Source organism: Cavia porcellus, unplaced genomic scaffold, assembly GCF_034190915.1.
Source record: "Cavia porcellus strain 051 isolate PalLab524CR breed Dunkin Hartley unplaced genomic scaffold, mCavPor4.1 scaffold_2, whole genome shotgun sequence".
Classification (NCBI taxonomy): domain Eukaryota; kingdom Metazoa; phylum Chordata; class Mammalia; order Rodentia; family Caviidae; genus Cavia; species Cavia porcellus.
In genome coordinates, this window is record NW_026947485.1 from 8934004 (window position 1) to 8953860 (window position 19857).

Consider the following 19857-nt stretch of genomic DNA (forward strand, 5'->3'; position numbering starts at 1 on the left):
CTGGCTTGCCATAGTGCTAAGTGCGGACAATGGAAAGGTTCAGCCTGGGTGGGGGCACCACCCAAAGGGCAGGAGGCCTGGAAAGGATGAAGAGGGGAGGCCGCTGCTGCTGGTACTTCACTGTTTCACTGCCTCGATGCTCGGCTGCTTCCTGCCCACCACGAGCTGTTTCTCCTGGGCCTTGGAGGCAGCCAACTATGGACTGAAATCTCCACAAATGTGAGCCAAAATGAACCTCTCGTTTAAATTCGCGTGTCAGGTATTTTGTGTGAGCAATGAGAAAAGTAACTAAGATACCTGTTGTTGTCACCAACGGCCTTAGATAAAATCTTTAATAAATCTTAACTAAAATTATTCCCCTAATGATCATATAGTGATAACATTAACAATATAAAATTGTTCTTGAAACCCAGAACAGGCAGATGTCCTGTTTTTGATACTATGGAAAAAACAGAAGTATTACCAAGCATTAAAAAGCAATTCATTTCTCTCTTTAAAAAAAAGCACTCAAGGATGACACGCCGGAAAGTGATTTACAGCATATTGACTGTAGTTTTTCTAATGAAAAAGCAATTGTCCAAGGTTTCCCTGGAGAATACTCTCCGCAACCACAACCCACGCTCATGGAAAGTCATGAGCTAGAAAATGAGAGCCAAATGAACTCACAGCTGGAAAGAGCCAGCGATGATTAACTTAGCGTCCGCCACTCGGTGCAGACCATGTCTACGGGTCTCTTGGGAGAAAGAAGGTCACTGAAAGGCAGAGGCCGTACATTTAAACGTGTTTAAAGAATTTTCACTTAATAAGATAATACGCTCCAAAGATTTTTTTTTTTTACATTGGACATTAAGAGCTTGCTTTAGGACTTGGAGGTTATAATAAATACTTGATCACCATCACTATTTGAATTTCAATGTTGTAATCATCCCTTCTGAAAACCACGGCTGAAGAAAATTTACATTTAATTTTGGACAACATACTTCTCAAGAGTGGCAGAGAGAAAACGGTATCATTAAAAGGGGTTTTATTCTGACTCACTGACTGAGAAAATGGGAACAGTTTGAGATCGTCTGTGTAGTTTCATTTAAACGAGCAGTGAGCATTTTTCACGTCCTTATTAAAACAGTGAATGCGTTTCTCTAGTCTCATTATTACTGCCTGAGAAACCGCTCTGTTGATTCAGGAGCGGGACAACTCCTTTTTTGTTTCAGAGAAGATCAGAAAGTTGAACCTGATTGCTCACATGTGGTTGTTAATAAAACTCCTCCGGGGCTGCTGAAGGTGCCTGTGGGGATTGTACAATTATTTGTATTTTCTTATGGTTTTCTATAATTACTGTGATTGTACTTTCACAAAGTAAATGTATCTCCACCAATTAAAGCAGTGGTGGGTTAAGAATATTCATCAGACTTGTGTGAAAGGATATTGTTCTCAGGGTTTTGATCAAAGCACAGAATGTAAACTGCTGTTATCATGCATTCAACCCAAGTGTTAAATTAAAATGCTCAGCAACTTTGGAGTTTATTTGAGCAGATGTTAACTGTTTATGAAAATAAACATGATACAGGACTTGAATCCATGATATGACTCTTTGTTGTCAAAGAGTCATAAGTGCTGTCAAAAGTGCTGAACAAAACAAGCCCTACTGCATAAACTTGCGGGATATGGTTTATGGTACATGACCAATTTGAATAACTGTTAATTCAGGTCAATATAAGTTTCCAGAAGCATGAAATTCTAATAAATCTCATCTTAGTCCATATCTTTATATCTTCTTATTTGCTTCCCCAATTTATTTTCTTTGGAGGCTGGATGACAAAGAAAAACCTTCCATAAAAGTAAGCAGCTGAACCTATCAGATAGAAAAATGTACACTATAATCCTTCCTACCTTGTTGAACAGAAATTTCATTCTGTCTAGTCTGACATGCTTGCAGCAAAAATGACCAGCTGCACTGCCATTCCATTAGCTGTCATTTTGATGTTAGAATTTTAGCCTGCTGTGTGTGAGATGTGACTATACGTGCACAATTCCCATCAAAGGTAATTTTCTGTGCAGTGGTGTGTAAAATTTACCTCTAATTATGATAAGGTCCCCGCTGGGTCATTCATGATATGCTCTTTGGAGACAATGGTGGTGAAGAACTTTCAGTGGGATTCATCTGGAGAAATTAAGTTGGTCTGACCATGACTCAATGGAAGTCCTTTAAAGAAGTATCCCTCAGTCATGTTTGCAGTTCTAAAGGAACCTAGAGAGGCTGCAGTTGCATGGTAGTGAAGGTCATGGCCACAGTATGACTGAATTCTGAGACCTGAATTTTATTATAGGATCTCCAGGGCTGGAAGATGCTATATGACCGAGTCTCTAGAACATCTCTGGGCTTCCATCCTTGACTTCTGTGTCGTTACTACTTAGGATGCCACACCACTACCACTAGCCTTGTGTCCTTGAACACACCATGGTCATTCCTGATGTAGGGCCTTTGTAGTTAACGTTTCCCACAGTTGGAATTCTACTCTTCCAGATGGCCATATAGCTGGAACCTCCTCTTCTGCCCCAGGCCTCCCTTGCAGGGAAATGAACCCAGGGCCTTCCTAAAGAGTGACTTTCACAGATCTTGAAAAATATTTTATTTTGAGACAGGGTATTACCAAGTAGCTAAGTTGTCAGTCTGTGCTCTGGCTTGTGATGTCTTGCCTCAGCCTCCCAGAGGGCTGGGATTACAGGTAAGCAGCCCCACAATTTCCCCCTGGCTAATCTGTGGAATGTATCATATCCCCTGTCTGAATGATCCCAAAGCCGTCTCCTATGGGACACTCTTGGGAGTTCCCTATGTCAAGTAGCCAGATCCCTACCCTAGTTAATCACTGCTGTATCATCTGATTGACATTTTGAAGTACTAATTACAGTTGAAATTATTTTTTTATGTTTGCTGTATAACTAAATGTACATATGACCATAGGGAAAAAATCTAAAACTAAAAGAATACTCAATTAGGGTCCTATGATCTAAAACCCTACTGGCATGCATTATGAGTCACCAGCTCAATGTTGTTTGATAGTATGGATTTAAAAGGACATCTCAGTTAATAAAGGCTTAGAAAACTTTTTGGACTTCATGTGAAATGTCATGAAAATAGAACTATTAAAATTTTTTACTAAAATACTAACTTAAAAAACTGCAAAAATATTAATAAAAACAGTTACAAGAGTGCTTTTGCATTTCACTATGGCTGACACAGGGCCCCAAGAAAGGAGAATACAGTGATCACTTTAATTATTTCTTTTGAAAAGTGCTTAACTGTGGAAACAAAATTTGAGGTTAATGAATATGAAATTTTGTATTTATTTAAATATATCACTATTTTCTTTCTAGTTCTCTCTTCCAAGACATAATAACAAGGACATAACTTTTCAAATGGTTCATGTTCAGCAAATGTTTGTCGACAGATGAAGAACATTGCTTCACGCTCCAGGCTTTCACAGGAAACCATGACAGCAATGGCATCCTTACCACAGGGTCCAGTCGTGGCCACAGTAGGGCTGAACGTTGCCAAGGTAGAAGCCCAGGGACTGCGTGACCTCCACAAGATTGCTGAAGTCAAGGCTGATGCTGTTGAACAGAACAGACGTCATGACAATCTCATCGATAGCCCACACGTCCTCTCCCTGGGAGGAGTGATGGGGCTGCCACCATCGGAACTGAATCCCAAACTGCCTCGCGTCATCTGGTAGTTCCACGGAGACGATTCTAGAGGAAAAGAAAGTTAAAATTCAGGTTACTTCGGTGTCTTAAAATACTTCCATCTACAGCAAGATAGCTCCTCCCTCTCAAAGTATAGTATTAAAAGAGTTCTACAATTATAAATACTCCTAACTGACTCTAATGACTGACTGTCCTTTCACTGATGTGTTTCCAAGATGGTGAACTCAATGACATAGCCGCCAAAGTGGCAGGACTCGTCTCAGTTCACATGTATCATAGTTTGAGAGCGTCTGGGGCCTTGGTCCTTCCTCCTTCCCATGACTTCAACGCAGTATGCACTGGTCACTTGCTATGTCATGGCAGCTATGACAACAAACCCGTGTCTGACAAATGGGGAAGAAAATTAAGAATAATGTCTAATTTCGAGGACCAATTATTGTACACAGCAGCAGGAAGCGCGCATTAATTGCCAGCGCGATGACATCTGCTTGAAAGCTCCATAAATCACCGAGCCATGCTGCTCGCATCCATGTACAAGGGGAGATGCGATGGAAGCAGCAAGTGGGACATTTGTCTCCATCAATGTCCAATTAAACTCCAGGAGAGGTGCTCACGGCGCGTGCACATCGAATGGACTGATGCTTTTTTGTTCTCTTCCTGAGCAAAAAGAAACTCCCTAAGCCAAGTGACTGGTTGGGTAACTTGGAAATAAGTTATTTAAAAGATTGAACTTCCACAGTTGGTTACCTGAGACATTAGGTTGATTTTCGTATCTTCATATGTAAAAGCTATATTAACCACATATGTAAGAAGGTAATTTCTTATACCTCAAATTAAAATAATATTTTTCCCTCTTAAACAATTTGTAGGTGGCTACATGGGGATAGAAGAACATGACCATGACCACTGGTCATACAAAGAGTAGAATGTGGCAGAACTTTTTGCAATGTGAGAAAGCATTTTTTAAATATTAGAAAATCAATATGCAAATGCAGAAATATCACTTAAAATTTTTCAGTTGTATTTTATTATGGTTACTTTAACATAGAGAAGTAAATATGGAAGACAGTAATGCTAATCACTCTATCCTAATGCCAGAGAAGTAAATATGTCTTTTGTTATTCTCTTAAAGCATAATAAAATACTGTCAAAAACTTTAATTTTAGTTAACTTGCAACTTTTAGAAGCGATTTTGTTTTCCCTTTTTTAAAATTAGTATATGTTTGTACTGAAATATAAATTTAAAAAATTTCTTAAACTAAAACTTTTGCTTGGTGCATTTATGATTTTTAAATATTTTCTACAATCAGCTAAATTTTTTACTAATGGATTTTATTAGGAGAATAAAGCTTAAATTAAGTATTTTAGTAATTTTCACTTTAACTGTTAAAAATATTTATTAAATGCATTCACATGTTCCTCTATACTAATAAATGAAAACTGAATAAAACAATTAATCTACATTTGAACTGGTTCAACAATGAAAACTGACTTAATACATTTAATTAGTACTGTTATTACAAGATTGTAATTATCCTTTTGGTAATAATTTTAAAAGCAGCTGATTTTCTCTCTGGTAAAAATAAATATAATTAAATAGCAGCTGAAAATAGAATTCTAATGAAAGGTCTAATGTAAACAGAGTATATGCACATGATAGCATAATTAAAGTGATCCAAGATTTTCATGGCCGAGAAGTTAAGACCGCAGGTCTATAATCAGACCCCCTTCTGAAACGCAGTGGTTGTTGACTTTGCAGCCACAGGAAAGATTCTCCAGAATCTCAGCACTAAACTGGGATCTTGTGCAAGGGTCAGGGACATTTTGTCTGTTTTCTACTTGGTACCTAAGTCAGTACATAACAAGGACTCTGCAAATGCTTGCTGCATTAAGTACAATTATCAGCATTCCCCGGATGGAGATGAGAATACAGAGGCACAGAATGGTCAGAATTCTTTCTAAGGTGAAGAGATTCTAAGTGACAATTCCAGAATTTGGTCATATGGCACTTAGTTCTAGAGTCTTGTTCATAACCTCTGTATCATGTCTTGGGGGTAGGGTGGGACTTTCTGCTGACTTTCTTATGTTGTGCAAATCATACTGACTGTTAGGGTAGCTATAGTGCTGTTTGCTTAGAATATTACTAGATAGGAACCCTGTTTCAGCCTTCCTTCTGTGAGTACACATTAAGTGCATGTATTTTTAAAAGAAGATATTCACTAATTATACAGAATTGGATGCAGAAACAAGGAGAAGCTCAAATACAAAAATCAAGACATAAAATAAACTAAGACTTGTAGTTAACTGTAATAATTTTAGAACATAAAATCCCTATAATTAAGAAAACACTAGAATAATATTAGTCTCCACATGATATAATATTTTACATCAACAAAAGTACCAATTAGTTCACGAGTCATTCTAGTCAATTTGAATTAAAAGACTAAGATGCACTACTAGACTTTAAATTTTAGAAATAGCAAGCACAGAGAGTTCATTTATGGGATGAACCATAGACAGGCAAATTATCTGAAATTATCTAAGTGAAATAGTGGCTAGCCAACTAGCAGATCTATTAATGGATTGTGCTCCATTTTCACACAACATGGCATCAAGGGACAGTGTGGAATTCATACTAATTACAGGCAGCAATTTATACTGTGGGAATACAGCAAACGGCTAAAGGCATCAGGGTATATTTAACTTTTATGGGAGAATCTCCATGGTTTGTATTATTTATCATACGGAATATAATTTAGTATTTAGAATATATCAAATTCTACTTCTGCATGTCACCTTTTATTAATAGTTGTAAGAGAGAGTGAGGGAGGATGTGTCTCATGGACTGAGATACATATTTAGAAAATGAATTTCTACCATTACCATGTTCTCCTTTGCAAAAAGAAAAAATCTCCACTCTGATCTTAATCTTCCAAGCTATGCACATACCTAATATTGAAAAGCCACCTTGATTCTGCTTCGGAGAAAAACGTTGCTGTCAAGTGGCAAGATGAAACATACCTTAGAAATCGCACTCTAAATGTATAATTATTTTTCATATCAACAAAGATTAATTAAATTTCATGATATTGATTGATTACTGAATTTTGCAGCTGTTCATTCTTGTCAGAAAAAAAAATGGGCCTTAGGCCAAGTTAACTTAGAATGGGTTTTTTTTAATGCTTTCAATACCATCTTAAATTGTATTAATTTTCTTTTAGTGTTTACTATTGATAGTTTATGAGACATTCTTTAGGGCTCATGTATCTCTACTGAGAAAGATGAATTTAGCTTTACATTTTTACAAGAATAAGGAAAACATTCAACACAATGGATACATCCTTAAAATTTCATAATGCATAAAATTTAGGTCATAGTAGTTATTAATTATTCTTTCTACTACAAGCTACTATGTTTTCTATGAAAGTTACCATCTGTTTACAAATATTTAAATAAAAAGGAGTCCTGAGGCAAAAATGCAAACCATGAGAAGTGTATCGGTGCTCTTTGCCACTCTTTGAGCCCTGTCTTTTTCCCGGATGCCAGTGCAAACATGAACGAAGCCCCTTCTTTCTTTCCAATGACTAAAAGTGCTTCCAGAAAGGGAAATGGTGTTAGCTCTTTGTATGCCACTGAGAATGTAAACCCCTGTTCACCTTCTTTAATGGTATTTAACTTATTATCCTAATTTTGAGATTTCTCACTCCCCTTCCTTGGTCAGAAGGTGAGAATATCTTTCAGATACTTGTGAAATTCTGTCACTATGGGTGATTACTATTCTGCTGATACTGAAGGGTGGCCTTCCCTTCAAGTAAAATTTTAATCTGACAATTCTGTCCATAGGTCAGGAAATATATAAGCTAAAGGAAAACAGAAGCCTGAAGAAAAGACTTTACATTTCCTCATGCCCATCTTTTCCAGGGACTAGGTAAATACTAGCAATTTTTTTGCACTAATTATACAATTATAATACATGCAAAATTTCAAAACATACTGGGTACCAGATTTTATAATTATCCCATAAAACTTATAACAACATTGCTAGTAAATATTTAACAGCTTTTATAATTTAGTGTCATATGAAGATAATATCTAATAGCTTGCATTATAGTTAAATAAAAAGTGTTAACTATTTTTTTCCTAAGCACCAAAGTATTTCCCTTAAATGCACATGCCAAAATGTGAGGCTAAATTTCTTCAAATTATCAGAAAGCAGTGGGACAGATTAAAAATGTGTGATTTGCTAGATTTTCATGGCAAGACACACCAATCTTGTTCTGTCTCTCAACAGAAAAATATGTAGAATCTTACACTATTTAAATCACAATTTTGCTAGGAAGGATGCGTCACGCTAACTTGTCTTCCCAAATGCTTTCCAACGTACCTGGGCTCGTGATAGTTGAGATATGAGTAGTGTTCCAAGAGTTTCCAAGTTATCCCATTGTCATACGAATAATGCAGTAAAACTCCTTCGCCAGGCTGGTCAGGGGCCCTGCATGTGCTCAGAACAGATTTGCTCCCCAGCCTCAGGGTGAACTGGAGAAACCTAGATGGGGATTGTCTGTAATTAGTGTGTGTAAATTTTTATTCATAAAGTTCATTTTTGTTGTAAGAGAATTTCAAACAAATTTTAGTGAACTACCCCAAACACGTAGCTTTGCACTCATTTTTCTTTTATAAACTGTTAGTAGCATCACTGTGAGATGCATGCCTATGTATAAAAGATGAGGTCAATGTGCATATTTTATATACAGAAGCATCCATAGAAGGAGAAGTATGTTCGTAGCTATCTGTGTACTATGTACTTGTGTACGTACAGTTAGAATGCCAATCACTCCTTTACTGCATTATTTATTAGGTGCGGGGGGAAGGGAAGATGTGGGGTAAATCTAATCAGCCTCTGCAAGCTGTCAAATAAATACAACTACATGAATAATTAACTAGTCTTTGGCTTGAGAACACAGTTTTGCTGCAAACATCTCACATTTTAAAAACTCAAGTCAGTCATTAGTATCTCAATCACTGGTGAGCTTTCAAATTCATTAAAAACTAGAGTGAATTACTTTAAGTAAACTGCAAGTGCCCTTCCACCCCAGTTAGAAACTGTAAGATGTACATGTCATTGCAAAAGAAAAACAATGCAAATTGAAAACAGGTCCAAGTTCAGCAGCTGTATCTGGTTTGTGCATGCATTCTACCTTGTCAGCACACACCTGGATTGCGAGCTGTCCAGGAAGGATGTAATTAGCTGGCGCCTCCCGTCTTTGTTGAAAACCAGGGCTTTACCGCTGGCTAAGACGCCACACCCGAAGCTGACTTCAGCACCGCGGATAGAGTAAAAGTTATGATAGGACGACAGCCTGGAGCTGCCAAAGCTTTCCGAAATAAACATTGGGAATGTCTGGGATGCCATTTCACAAGCAGGGCCAGAAAATCCAGGATCGCACCTGAAAGAAAGCAACGTGAATCTCAATCTTCATGCTCTGATCCTTTCAGAGATTCCTTAGTCTGCTTTGGCGAGAAGTCTAGAGGCCAGAGCTTGACTGAATGATCCATGAGGCTAAGGCTAGTCTTTAGAGAATGTCAAGCTTGAAACTTGATAAAGTGTGATAGACCGTGAATATTCCAGAAGAACACAGTCTTTGCCCATCCCTCCTGTGGAAAGTTAATTCAGCTCTCACCTCAGACATGCCAGTTTATCTAAAATGCATTGCCCGTAAGTCAAAATCTCTGCAAAGATCTGTTCCATGTATGTAATTTGAATCACAATCTCACTCAACTTATAAAATAAGTAACATAAATAAATACTTTCAATAAGATATCTACAAGTTTCCATTAGGAACCAATGTAAAAAATACACATTGTTATAGGAATCGGTTTAAATACTTGGAAACTACTGGGGAACAAGTCTGTCCTGCAGCATTTCTGCCTGCTCTGGAACTATAAAGGGAATTAGCACACCTAGGACAGAAGTCCTTACTCAGCTGTTTTGCCTCCCAACAGGTTTCCAGAGTAGTCGTGCTTCTGGGAGGAGCAGCTTGGCTCATGTCCCCAGTCCTGCTTGTGGGGTGAGCAGGAGTCGTATTGAGGTATTTGGGTTAGCCAACCAAGACACGATTTCATCACAGATAGGAACAGCAGTTGAAAACCAGAGAATTAGCTTTAAATTGTTTATTTTTACTTTTCTCTTTCTTTCTCACTATATGTTGCCCACTAGAAAGTGAAATTAGTTTCTTTTTGGGCCAGGGATTGTCATGAGAACACTCAAACTTGCTGAGGTCTGAAAGGGGCCTTTCACAAGGCAAGTGAAAGAGTGCCAGGAGACAGGTGACTCGGGAACTTCTTTAGCAGTGACTCTGACTCTGGTTCTGTGCCGGCCTCCTGGGAATGTGTGAAAGTGTTGAAATCAAATGCAAGATGTATGTGTACTAGATTTTCTGGGGGAAAAGGTCTACAGTTTTCACCAGATTATCAAAGAAGTTGGACCTCAAAATGCCAAGAACTCCTGGAGAGAGAAGTCTGAAGGTTGGTTTGACATCACAAGCAACATTACAGAAGCAGAGGGAAAGTCAGTAATGCCCGAACATGGCAACGAGCCTCGAACAGTCTGCTGCTTTCACACGTGACCTCCCAGACAAAGATTTTCAACAGCCACATGGCTTCCAGAAAGGATAAACAAAATCAGCTAACACGGACACATTTTTAAAGTCAGGAAGCCGGCTGTGGTTAGCACTGATAATAAACTGAAATTTATGCTCCCCAACAATATTGCCAGAATGTATACCAAGGTAACCACATTCTTTTTGTGTATCTTACATGTGTCCTCTCAGAACTAGTGACAAGGCAAATCAGTGGCCATTTAGAGATGAAGGACATTGGAATCAAGTCCCATCCGGTGGTTTAGAAAATTTGCCTGTAATAAAAGATTATACAATTTGGATAGAATGCTGATAACGATTCCATTCATTTTTAAAAAACATTTTTGTAGCCTTGTTTTTGACTCAAATAGTAGGGCTGTACACACTGTGATTTCAGGAATGACAGGAGGATCTTCCAACTGCAGATATGTCCCCTATTAGTTCATCTCCCTACCTTTACATGCAGCATTTTATTCACCCACTATGTAGCAAAACAGCCTCCATTGCAAAGACACATGGACCGCACTTGTGAATGGAGGATGCTACTCTCTCTCCTCATTAGCATCTCTGTCAGGGTCAGGCTTACGACGTGAGTGAACTGTCAGTTTGGAAAGCCAGGTCTGAGGCTGAACACAGTCAAGAAAATATTAGGGAGCAGAAGGGGACGGGATCATGGCAGCAGACAGTGTATAATGAAGGGAGCGAGATGGGGAGAAACACAAAACTGATGAGGCCCTAATTCAAAGATCTGCTTAATGGAAACACACAGCACTGAATTTAAATTTTTCTCTGCAATTTTGCTCAAACTCAACAAGGCGCACATTCCTGGAAAAAGAAGTAATGGTCAAAAATTTAGGCGAGCCACTGCAGAACAAAGCCAATGAATACTGCATCAGAGTATGGAAAGATACTACCTTTCCAAGGGACAAAAATATTCTGTAAAATTTCAGGAAGAGTAAAGGGCCATGATTATTCAGGATGGTGGGTAGTATCAAAGGGAATGATGACTGAAAGCACTCAACTTCCATTCAGAGTTCTCTTGTGTTAATTTTTGTCAAATGCAGTAAACAAGTGACCAGCCTGGGTCTGGTTAAAGGCAAAGACAGCGACTTGAAGCAGCATAGCCAGTTTCAGAGATCTGAAGAGTCAGCGTTCTGGGGGGGGGGAGTCGGTGGTTTCATTAAAAAGTATGGAGCTTTATATTCAGTTTCAAATATAAACAAACTTTTCAATATTTCACATACTTTACAAAACATTTTCATTGCGCAGTGATTTTTTAAAATTAAGCTCATTAAAATATAGTTTAAGAAGTTAACCTTCCACTCTAATCACAGTACACCTGAGTGTTTATGTATTTAGTTTTCAAATAATCAGGTTCAAAACCCTCTTATAAGTTCTCTATTCATTAATTACCTAATTAGCTGAGGACTATTTGTGTTTGGAGCTGTTGAAAACTTATCTGTATAACAAAGACTGCCTTGCCTCAGGAATTCCAAGAGTGTTTCATAATTAAATATTAATATGGGAAAGACATAATAAATGTATACATCCATTCTTGGAATGAGCAGAACACAATTCATTAGTGGCGACTTGATATTCATTATTAAGTTCAGGCTTCATGTTCAACATTATTGTTCAGTAAAATATAATCATTTCTGAGACCCAAATGATTTTCAGAAGTAAACATAAGATCATGAAGTTATACTTAAAGATAATGAATTTTCTTATTAGATTTGCTAATTTGTCCTGATCCAGTTTCATTTAGCATTTTTTAATCACTGCTCATTTTTAATAATTTACAAGGTATTCTAGATATTAACTATATTGCTCATGCACACTAGAACAAGGTTACAGAAAGGAATGTAACTGAAGACAGGAAAGTACCCATTCAGCCACGAGGAATTCAAATTTGTTCACGAATTTACATGAGGGATACTAAATTTGTTATGGGTTAGTTTGATATATATTTATTTATTAACTAATGTTCACCTACAAAATACATTTAAGTTACACTTAAATTCTATTTGCAGTATCGTATTTTTGATTTTAAAAAATGCCAGCAGTGGTGATACATGCCGATAATCCTGGCACGCTGGGAGGCTGAGACAGAAGGGTTACAGATTGAAGCCCACCTCAGGTTATCAGTGGCTAGCAAGACATTCACTCAAAATTAAAAAAAATAAAAAGGTCTAGGCACATATCTCCGTGTGAATGTGCTGGGGTCGGCCTCCAGAACTGAAGAAAGGAGAAAGAGGGAGCCTAACAAGGGTATTAAAAACAAAGGTCTGGTGGCTTCAGCACCTCAAACGCACACATCAACCAGAGGAACACGCATCTTAGGCCAAATGCTTACCTGCAGCCGTGCCGCGTGCACTGTCCTCTGCCAGAACAGAACTTGAGACATGATGGGCCAATATAAACTGCAGAGAAAAAAGAGACCCTGTAAAATCCGGCAACGTAACTGAGGAAATTAAGGATGTCACCAGCTCAGCTTTATGAAGCAGCACCCGTGAAATGCGGCCCATCGTACGGCTGCCGGGCAGCAGAGATCCAAGTGGAATGCTAGGTGCCAACACAAGTGCCCAGTCACAAATCTGCTGAAACCGTGTTAGCTTCCAGGAATAAGCCGCTCGAGGTTAATGCTTCACACCAAGGAAAACAGGTTCTGGTGATAGAGTCTCTTATGCTAACACAGGTTCAGACAGAAGATTCTGTGCTTGGGCTTCAGGAGTCCTAGCATGGTTATATTCTTTATGTAAGAGTTTATAAAGGATCAATTTGATATGTCACAAAACGGAGAAGTAATTTCCATTCTCATCTAGGCAAAATCTATGTTGTTATTAATGATCATTGCATGTATTTCTAAGTATAAATTCTTCCTTTCTAGAAATAAAGATTTAAGAATCTATGGTTGAGCATAAAGACTTCTCTGTAATGCAGATTGTTTTCCTAAATGCTGGCTTTGACTGAAAATGTCATATTATAAATCAAAATTCTAATCCCTAGAATGTTAAAAAAAAAAAAAGGGCTCAAATGGTAAGTTCTGAGATACTCAGACTCCAGTTCATTTAAAAATATTAAGCCTTTTTTGTAATCAGCACATTTGATAAAACATGAAATAGTGTATAAATCAGTCAAAACCAAGGACTAGAGTTATTAAGAACTCATCTATTTCATGTCAGGCATAAACAAATTTATTGCTCATTGTCACTTTCTTTTCAGTCCTATAATCATGTCAAAATATTTAAATAATCCTATTTTAAAATAAACTCTCCCATGGCTTATGTTCCTAGAAGCACATAATCTCTGCAGCCAACTGATAGGAATAGAAATTCAGATGTCATGTAAAGCAAGCCAATGACAAAACTATGACTGAAAGAAACCGCTGGCGAAGAAGAGATTAGGTAGCTGCCTGGTTAAAGATACTGGCTATAGATGTCAGACGACTCTAGATATATATTCTGGCTTCACTTGGGAAACTCTGGATAAGTAATAACCCTCAATATCCCTGTTCTTTAAAGTGGGATAATAATATTCCTTGGAAAAAAAGCATATGCCATCCTTAGCACGTGCCGTGGGTTAGATCTGAAAACCCCCCGGGAGTCTTACACGTTCAGAGGTGGTGGGAGGGATTGGGTCGCTGGGGCACTGTGCTCACCAGTGGATTTGTTCACTCATGAGCTAATGCTGCGTGTGTGGCGTTAGGGGATGGGAGCTTGTGAAAGCAGGAGGCCACTGTGGACATGCTAGGAAGGGCACATTCTTGTCCCTGGCTCCTCCCTTCTCCCTGGCTGGGACCCCTGGATGCCATGGGTTGAGTGGTTTTCTTCTGCCATGCAGTCTAATCCTGTTCTTTCTGCTTTGGAGACAGCTTATCATACCTGAACTGTACCTTCTGAAATGATAAGCCAAAACGTCTCTTCCTTTGAGTTTCAGGTGTTTTGTCCCAGAGATGGACAAGAGGGGAACACAGATGACGCCTGGCACCATATAGTTATAATGTTTAACACCATACCAGAGGGTAGTGTGGCCATCACTACCGTCCTACCTATTGTCTCCATGGGTTCCACTGTACAACAAATGCTGGGGAATTAGAAAGTGGCCCACTCTTCTTTAGCCAGGATAAACATCTAAGTTTCCTTCACAGCACATTTGATTTTATGGATGCCAGGGTACCTCCAGGTACTGTAAGAGGCAGCCTGCACTCCTCACTGTAACTCTGGAGACTGCTCCTGTCATGGTTCATCATAAAAAACATTCAACAACAGATTTTCCAAGTCAGTGAAAAAAAAATAGCAGTCAAGACTTTAGTCATCTTTCTGTACTAATGACGGAGCACTTAAGGACTCACAGTATGAGTAAGTGAGGACTCAGTATGAACAAGATCATTTTCCCCAAGGTAAAGCAGATTCATTTCCTTCACCCTCATCATTAGTACAATACAGTTGGAAAAATAAAAACATGATAGAAATCATTATTTTCTTTGGGAATTTCCATTTTGCTAAGATTTTTCAGGATAACTCATCTAATGGAATGATGACACTGGTCCTTTCTTCCCCTCTGTGTTTCTTTTCCCATAAAGAAACTTTATATATGAGTTTATACATCTCTATAAAATTCTATAATTGTATTTCCTCCATAATTCTCAAATTCCATAGCGAAGTTGGGGAGACTTCGGGGGGCACAATTAGCACACATTTTTCTTGAGAAGGCATATGTGTCCTTTTCCTGTCCTTTCCTGCCTTGAGAAGGCGTATGTGTCCAAAAAGAAGCCTATTTTTGTGAAAACCGCACACACAATGATAACAGATTTAAGGAGATTCCGTCCCTTCCTGTCCCCATGTGCCTTCAGCACATGCTGGTAACCATGTGCAATCTCTGCTTCTGAACCTTTTCCCACTGTACTCAAAGCATGACGGCAGGAACTCAGAGATGTGTGCCAAACACTTTCTGACTGCTACGGCTTATATCTGGATGTCACCCTCAAAGCTGCACGCACTCATAGGTGGGGTTTTTCGGAGGTAGCTGAATGCTTGAATATGGATTAAGAGTGTGATAGTTAAATTAGCCTACTGATTGGCTTAGCATGCTTTTGGGTGTGGGTGGCACCACCTCAAAGTCTTGTAGTCTGGATGGGATAAGAGGCTTGCTGCTTGGTGCTCACTGGCTTCTGCCTGCCCTGCTATGCCATGAACTGTTTCTCCTCTGCCAAGCCCTCTGCCACACCACCCTCTTTGGAGCCCACTGACTATTGACTGAAACCACTACAAACTACGAGCTGAAATAAATCTCTCCTCCTTTAACTCGTGTGTATTGAGTATTTTGTCCCAGCAGTGAGAAAAGTAACTAAGACAGTGACCCAAAATCATTCTTTAGTAGTTTCTGGGAATCTTTTCATATGCACAGATGTGTTTCATTGCACATTTAACTACCTTGTGTAGTTTGGTTCATTTTTACTATTTTGTGATTACTAATAAAGGTGCATTTAGGGCCCTTGAAAATTATGAAAGAAAAGCCCATTTACGCTACTGCTCAGATGCACACACTTAATCCCTTGAGCTCATCAGCAGATGCCATAATTAAAATGTTATGCAAAATCATCTATCAATGGGGAAACTTCATTTAACTTCAGATATTTTTGCAAATGCACCACGTGTATGTACCTACGACTTATGTGATCTTTGAAGTGTGGGTCTTATATTGGTCTTCTTTGAACATAGATTGTTAAGTAATTCATATTGGTTTATGGATAAATTATATAGTGTCCCTTTTCTCCCAAATTTCAAAAACTTTGATATTAGCTTCTCAATGTTTAAATTATTAAAAAGTAACAGAAAGGAAATTCTCATATGAAAATTGACCACTGGTGTAGGTTTGTTCTATTCTATCATAGTGCCATGCTAACTTTGCTGAAGTACTGCCTTTTTCTTTTTTGGTACTGGGAACTGAATCCAGTGCCTGACAAATTCTAAGAAAGCGCTCTACATCCCTGGTCCTTTTAAAAACTTTATTTTTTTTCCATTTTGAGACAGGGTCTCTAAGTTCCTCAGGCTGAGCTAGGACTTTCTCTCCCTCTGCCTCAGGCTCCTCAGTGGGTGGAATTACAGGTGTGTGTCACCTAACCTGGCTAATTATTCAGATTACATCCTTCTTTCCCTTTTTTCTCCTTCTCCTCTACCTTTCCTTCTAGTGTAAACCTTCAGTGAAATGTATACATTCGAAACATAGAAAATCTACAAATTTATCTGTAATTAGAATATAAATCCATATAAAGAGAGTTGGCTATTAATAACAACCATAGGAAATTTACAGTCATGTAACTCCATAGTATAAAATCTCTTCTCTCATTGTGCATTTGTCATAAGTGATATTGGCTATAAAATGATGCAAGAAATTATCAATAATTCACTGAAAAAATTTATGTAAATCCACATTTTACTTTTATATTATTTTCTGAAAAGGAATAGAAGTTTCAGTAGTATTTCAGAGATGACATTTCCTTCTGTGTAGCGTCTGCATCTCAAAGATAAGCCTTCCAGATGTTGTAGCAGTTACCAAGAGAAGAATGGGTCTTATTTTAATACATACAGGATGGTATTTATGTTAATTTTGCATAAAACATTCAAAGAAAATGTTAGGATATCCCTTGTCATCAGCTGTGAATGTGGGTTGCAGAGTTTTAAGCATTTTAGAATTATGTATGCTGGAACATTCTAGCATCTAATATTGCTGACTACACCGCCTGATTTTTTTCTGATTGCACATCCTGGGCTTCTTGTGGAATGCAAAGGAGAAGGGGAAGAAAGGGTCTTTAATGATTCGCAAGACCATGACTTGGGAATGTGATTAAGTCTGTGCTGACACACAAAAGCACAGGCAGTCTCTGCATCAATGGCATGTGATTATGACAGGCACAAACACTAACCGTTATCAATTGCCCACATGTTTCCAAGGATCGGTCCCGTTTGTCTCCAGCGAATCCTGGTGTCTCGGGTTAGTGCCGCGTTAGGGAGGGGAATCGTGATTCGGTTCCACCTGCAAGAAATTAGGCACAAAACCAGCTTCACAGTTATGTTCACGTGCCTTTTTGTTTTTCCTTTGCAGTACACAGCAGGTTCAACCCAGGGCCTTCCATGTGCCAAGCAAATACCGGCTACTGAGCTGCATTCTCAGCCTGGTTTTTTTTTTTTTTTTTTTTTTTTTTTTTTTTTTTTTAATTTTGCTATATTTCTTAAACTAACCTGCAACTAACCATTCTCCTGCCTCAGCCCAGAGAATAGCAGGGATTATGAGCGTGGGCCACCAAACCTGGCTTATGTTCACATCTTTTGGATCCATTTTATATGCTTGTGATGATCTGAATTCTGTGGGTGGTAATAGCACTAAAGTTTGTCAGTATACTGTTTACACTCACAAAGGAGTTTGCTCATAGTATCAAGACAGACACAACCTGCACAAACACCTTTATCATGCTTATTCTTAGTAGTAAGTGATATTTACTTATTTTAGATATTCTTTTAAAATTTTTTAGCAGTTTTGTCTTAGAATCTATTTTTATAGTGACATATAAAAGTCCAAAAATACACATGTTAATGGGGTACCAAGTAATGTTTTGCTACAGGTATGTATGGGATATCACTGAAATTAGGTTCCACTTCAGGTGTTATTCTGAAGGAAGCATCTGTGAAGAACTGGGGTGCCAATAAACATTAATTACTTTCAGACTTTTTGCTACCCTTGGTCTTTCGCACATCTAACAAGATTTTAAGTAAAAAAAAAATTTCCAAATTAATTTTGTTGTCTTTGCAAATATTCTCACTTTACACCTAGTGCATATTCTATAAAATGGCAAGCATTTTAAATAGCCATCTTTAATTCTATAACATTATTATTTTCCTAAGTTCATGGGGAAAGAAGTGAAAAATAAGAGAGAATAAATATTGCACAGATAGTAGATGGCAGATTAAGATCTGAACTGGATCTAATCCCAAAACTTTCTTTTCCTCTACTTCTCTAGTAATAACCACAGGGCCATCACACACACAGTTCACATTCCCAGAATTCAAAATACGAATCACGAATATAAAGAACGAGTGACCTGATGAATTGTGGTCCTGTATCAGATTTAGCCAAAGTATTGTCTTTTAAAGAAAACAACATCCTGTTGAGAAGTCAGAGTCCTCATTATTGTGGAAAAACCCACTCTTCTCAGGATCCTCATCAATCACAGGAATCCACATCTTTGGCCAGCTTGGAGCGTCTACTCACCCGCTGTAGTTTTCAGAGGAGTAGACGGTGCTGTGGGGCAGGTGGGGGCCAGCACAGACTTCAGGCAAGCACTCGGTGTGGAGGAGGGACCAGGAACGCCCGCGGTTGGTGGAAAACTCTAAGCTGACACTTCATGGCACAGGGATGAGCGCAATGAGAAAAAGGGCGAAGACAACACGTAAAAATATGGTTTCATCTCTGCCTAACGCATTAAGCATCTGTAGTCTAGTGTGAAGTTTCCTTCCGCCAGCATTTCCTAAATGATTGCTTCCTCTTTCCCAGAAGTCCAACCAGCCTTCAAAGGGCAAGTGGTTACATTACTGCTATAAAACAAGCTATGTTTGAAAGACAACAAATGGCGACTGGGGTTTGTGACCCTAAATCTGATAGATGGCAAGACAATTACCATGTCTCACACTGTCACTTCACCCTGTGAATGCAGATGACAAAAGTCTTAGAAAGGATCCAGCAACACTTCGCAAGTAAAGCTGAGAAGTCATAGCTCTGGAAGTGCTAATTGATTTCCATGCCTATTATTAGGGGGTCACTAGGCGACATGAGGTCATGCTTTCTTCCAGTTATTTTTTCTCTCTGAGTAACCTGCTGCAGCAGAGGACCATCACAGCCCCTGCAAACACCTCCGGGACTTAGGGCTGAGCTTTTAGAGAGAAATCATTGTGGTTTAACATCTGCCCAGTCATACCCTATATAATCACCGAAGGACTTTTCTTTTGGGGAAAACACATATTTTAATAAAGGATTTTTAAATCTAGATTAAAATATATTGAGATGTTCTCTCTGATTTAGTAGCCAAGTCCATGTGTGTGTTCACTTTAATTAGGTTGTACACTCGCAAAATAGAGCTCCTTACCTGTTACCAGGTTGATGTGTTCCACATCCCAGATTAATGGAAAACTGTATCATGTGAGACATTGTAGAAGGGAGGACAGGCAAGACATGGAAAAAATCTACAGCCCAGACGTTCCGATTATGTCCTTGATGGTTCTTTTGTCTAAGACAAAATTTAGTAGCAGGAGTCTGAAGTTCAGGGTTGATGACCACAGAAACCAAAGATGGGACCTTCCAAAGAAAGAAAAGCAAAATCACTCAGAGCCCTTCCTGTGTGAGTCAGGGTGAATTCTACTAGATTCTGCCTCCTTCGATGTGCTCTTTTCTCCCCACAATCACTAAATAGATAACTGCTATTTATTGAGTACCAGGCAAGGTCCCTCTGTTCTCTGTGCTT

At 38.6% G+C, this 19857-nt stretch overlaps 1 protein-coding gene across 2 annotated transcripts in view; it reads right to left on the bottom strand.

Moving 5' to 3' along the window:
* Window positions 1-19857, bottom strand: part of Reln (reelin) — a 442954-nt gene that overhangs the window by 126817 nt on the left and 296280 nt on the right. For both annotated transcript variants that reach the window (XM_063237786.1, XM_063237784.1), the window contains exons 14-20: window positions 19483-19691; window positions 18612-18740; window positions 17269-17378; window positions 12697-12763; window positions 8919-9152; window positions 8090-8251; window positions 3514-3750 (exon numbers count right to left, since the gene is read on the bottom strand). In XM_063237786.1, the coding sequence (XP_063093856.1) occupies window positions 3514-3750; window positions 8090-8251; window positions 8919-9152; window positions 12697-12763; window positions 17269-17378; window positions 18612-18740; window positions 19483-19691 (1148 nt within the window). The remainder of the gene's footprint in view (window positions 1-3513; window positions 3751-8089; window positions 8252-8918; window positions 9153-12696; window positions 12764-17268; window positions 17379-18611; window positions 18741-19482; window positions 19692-19857) is intronic.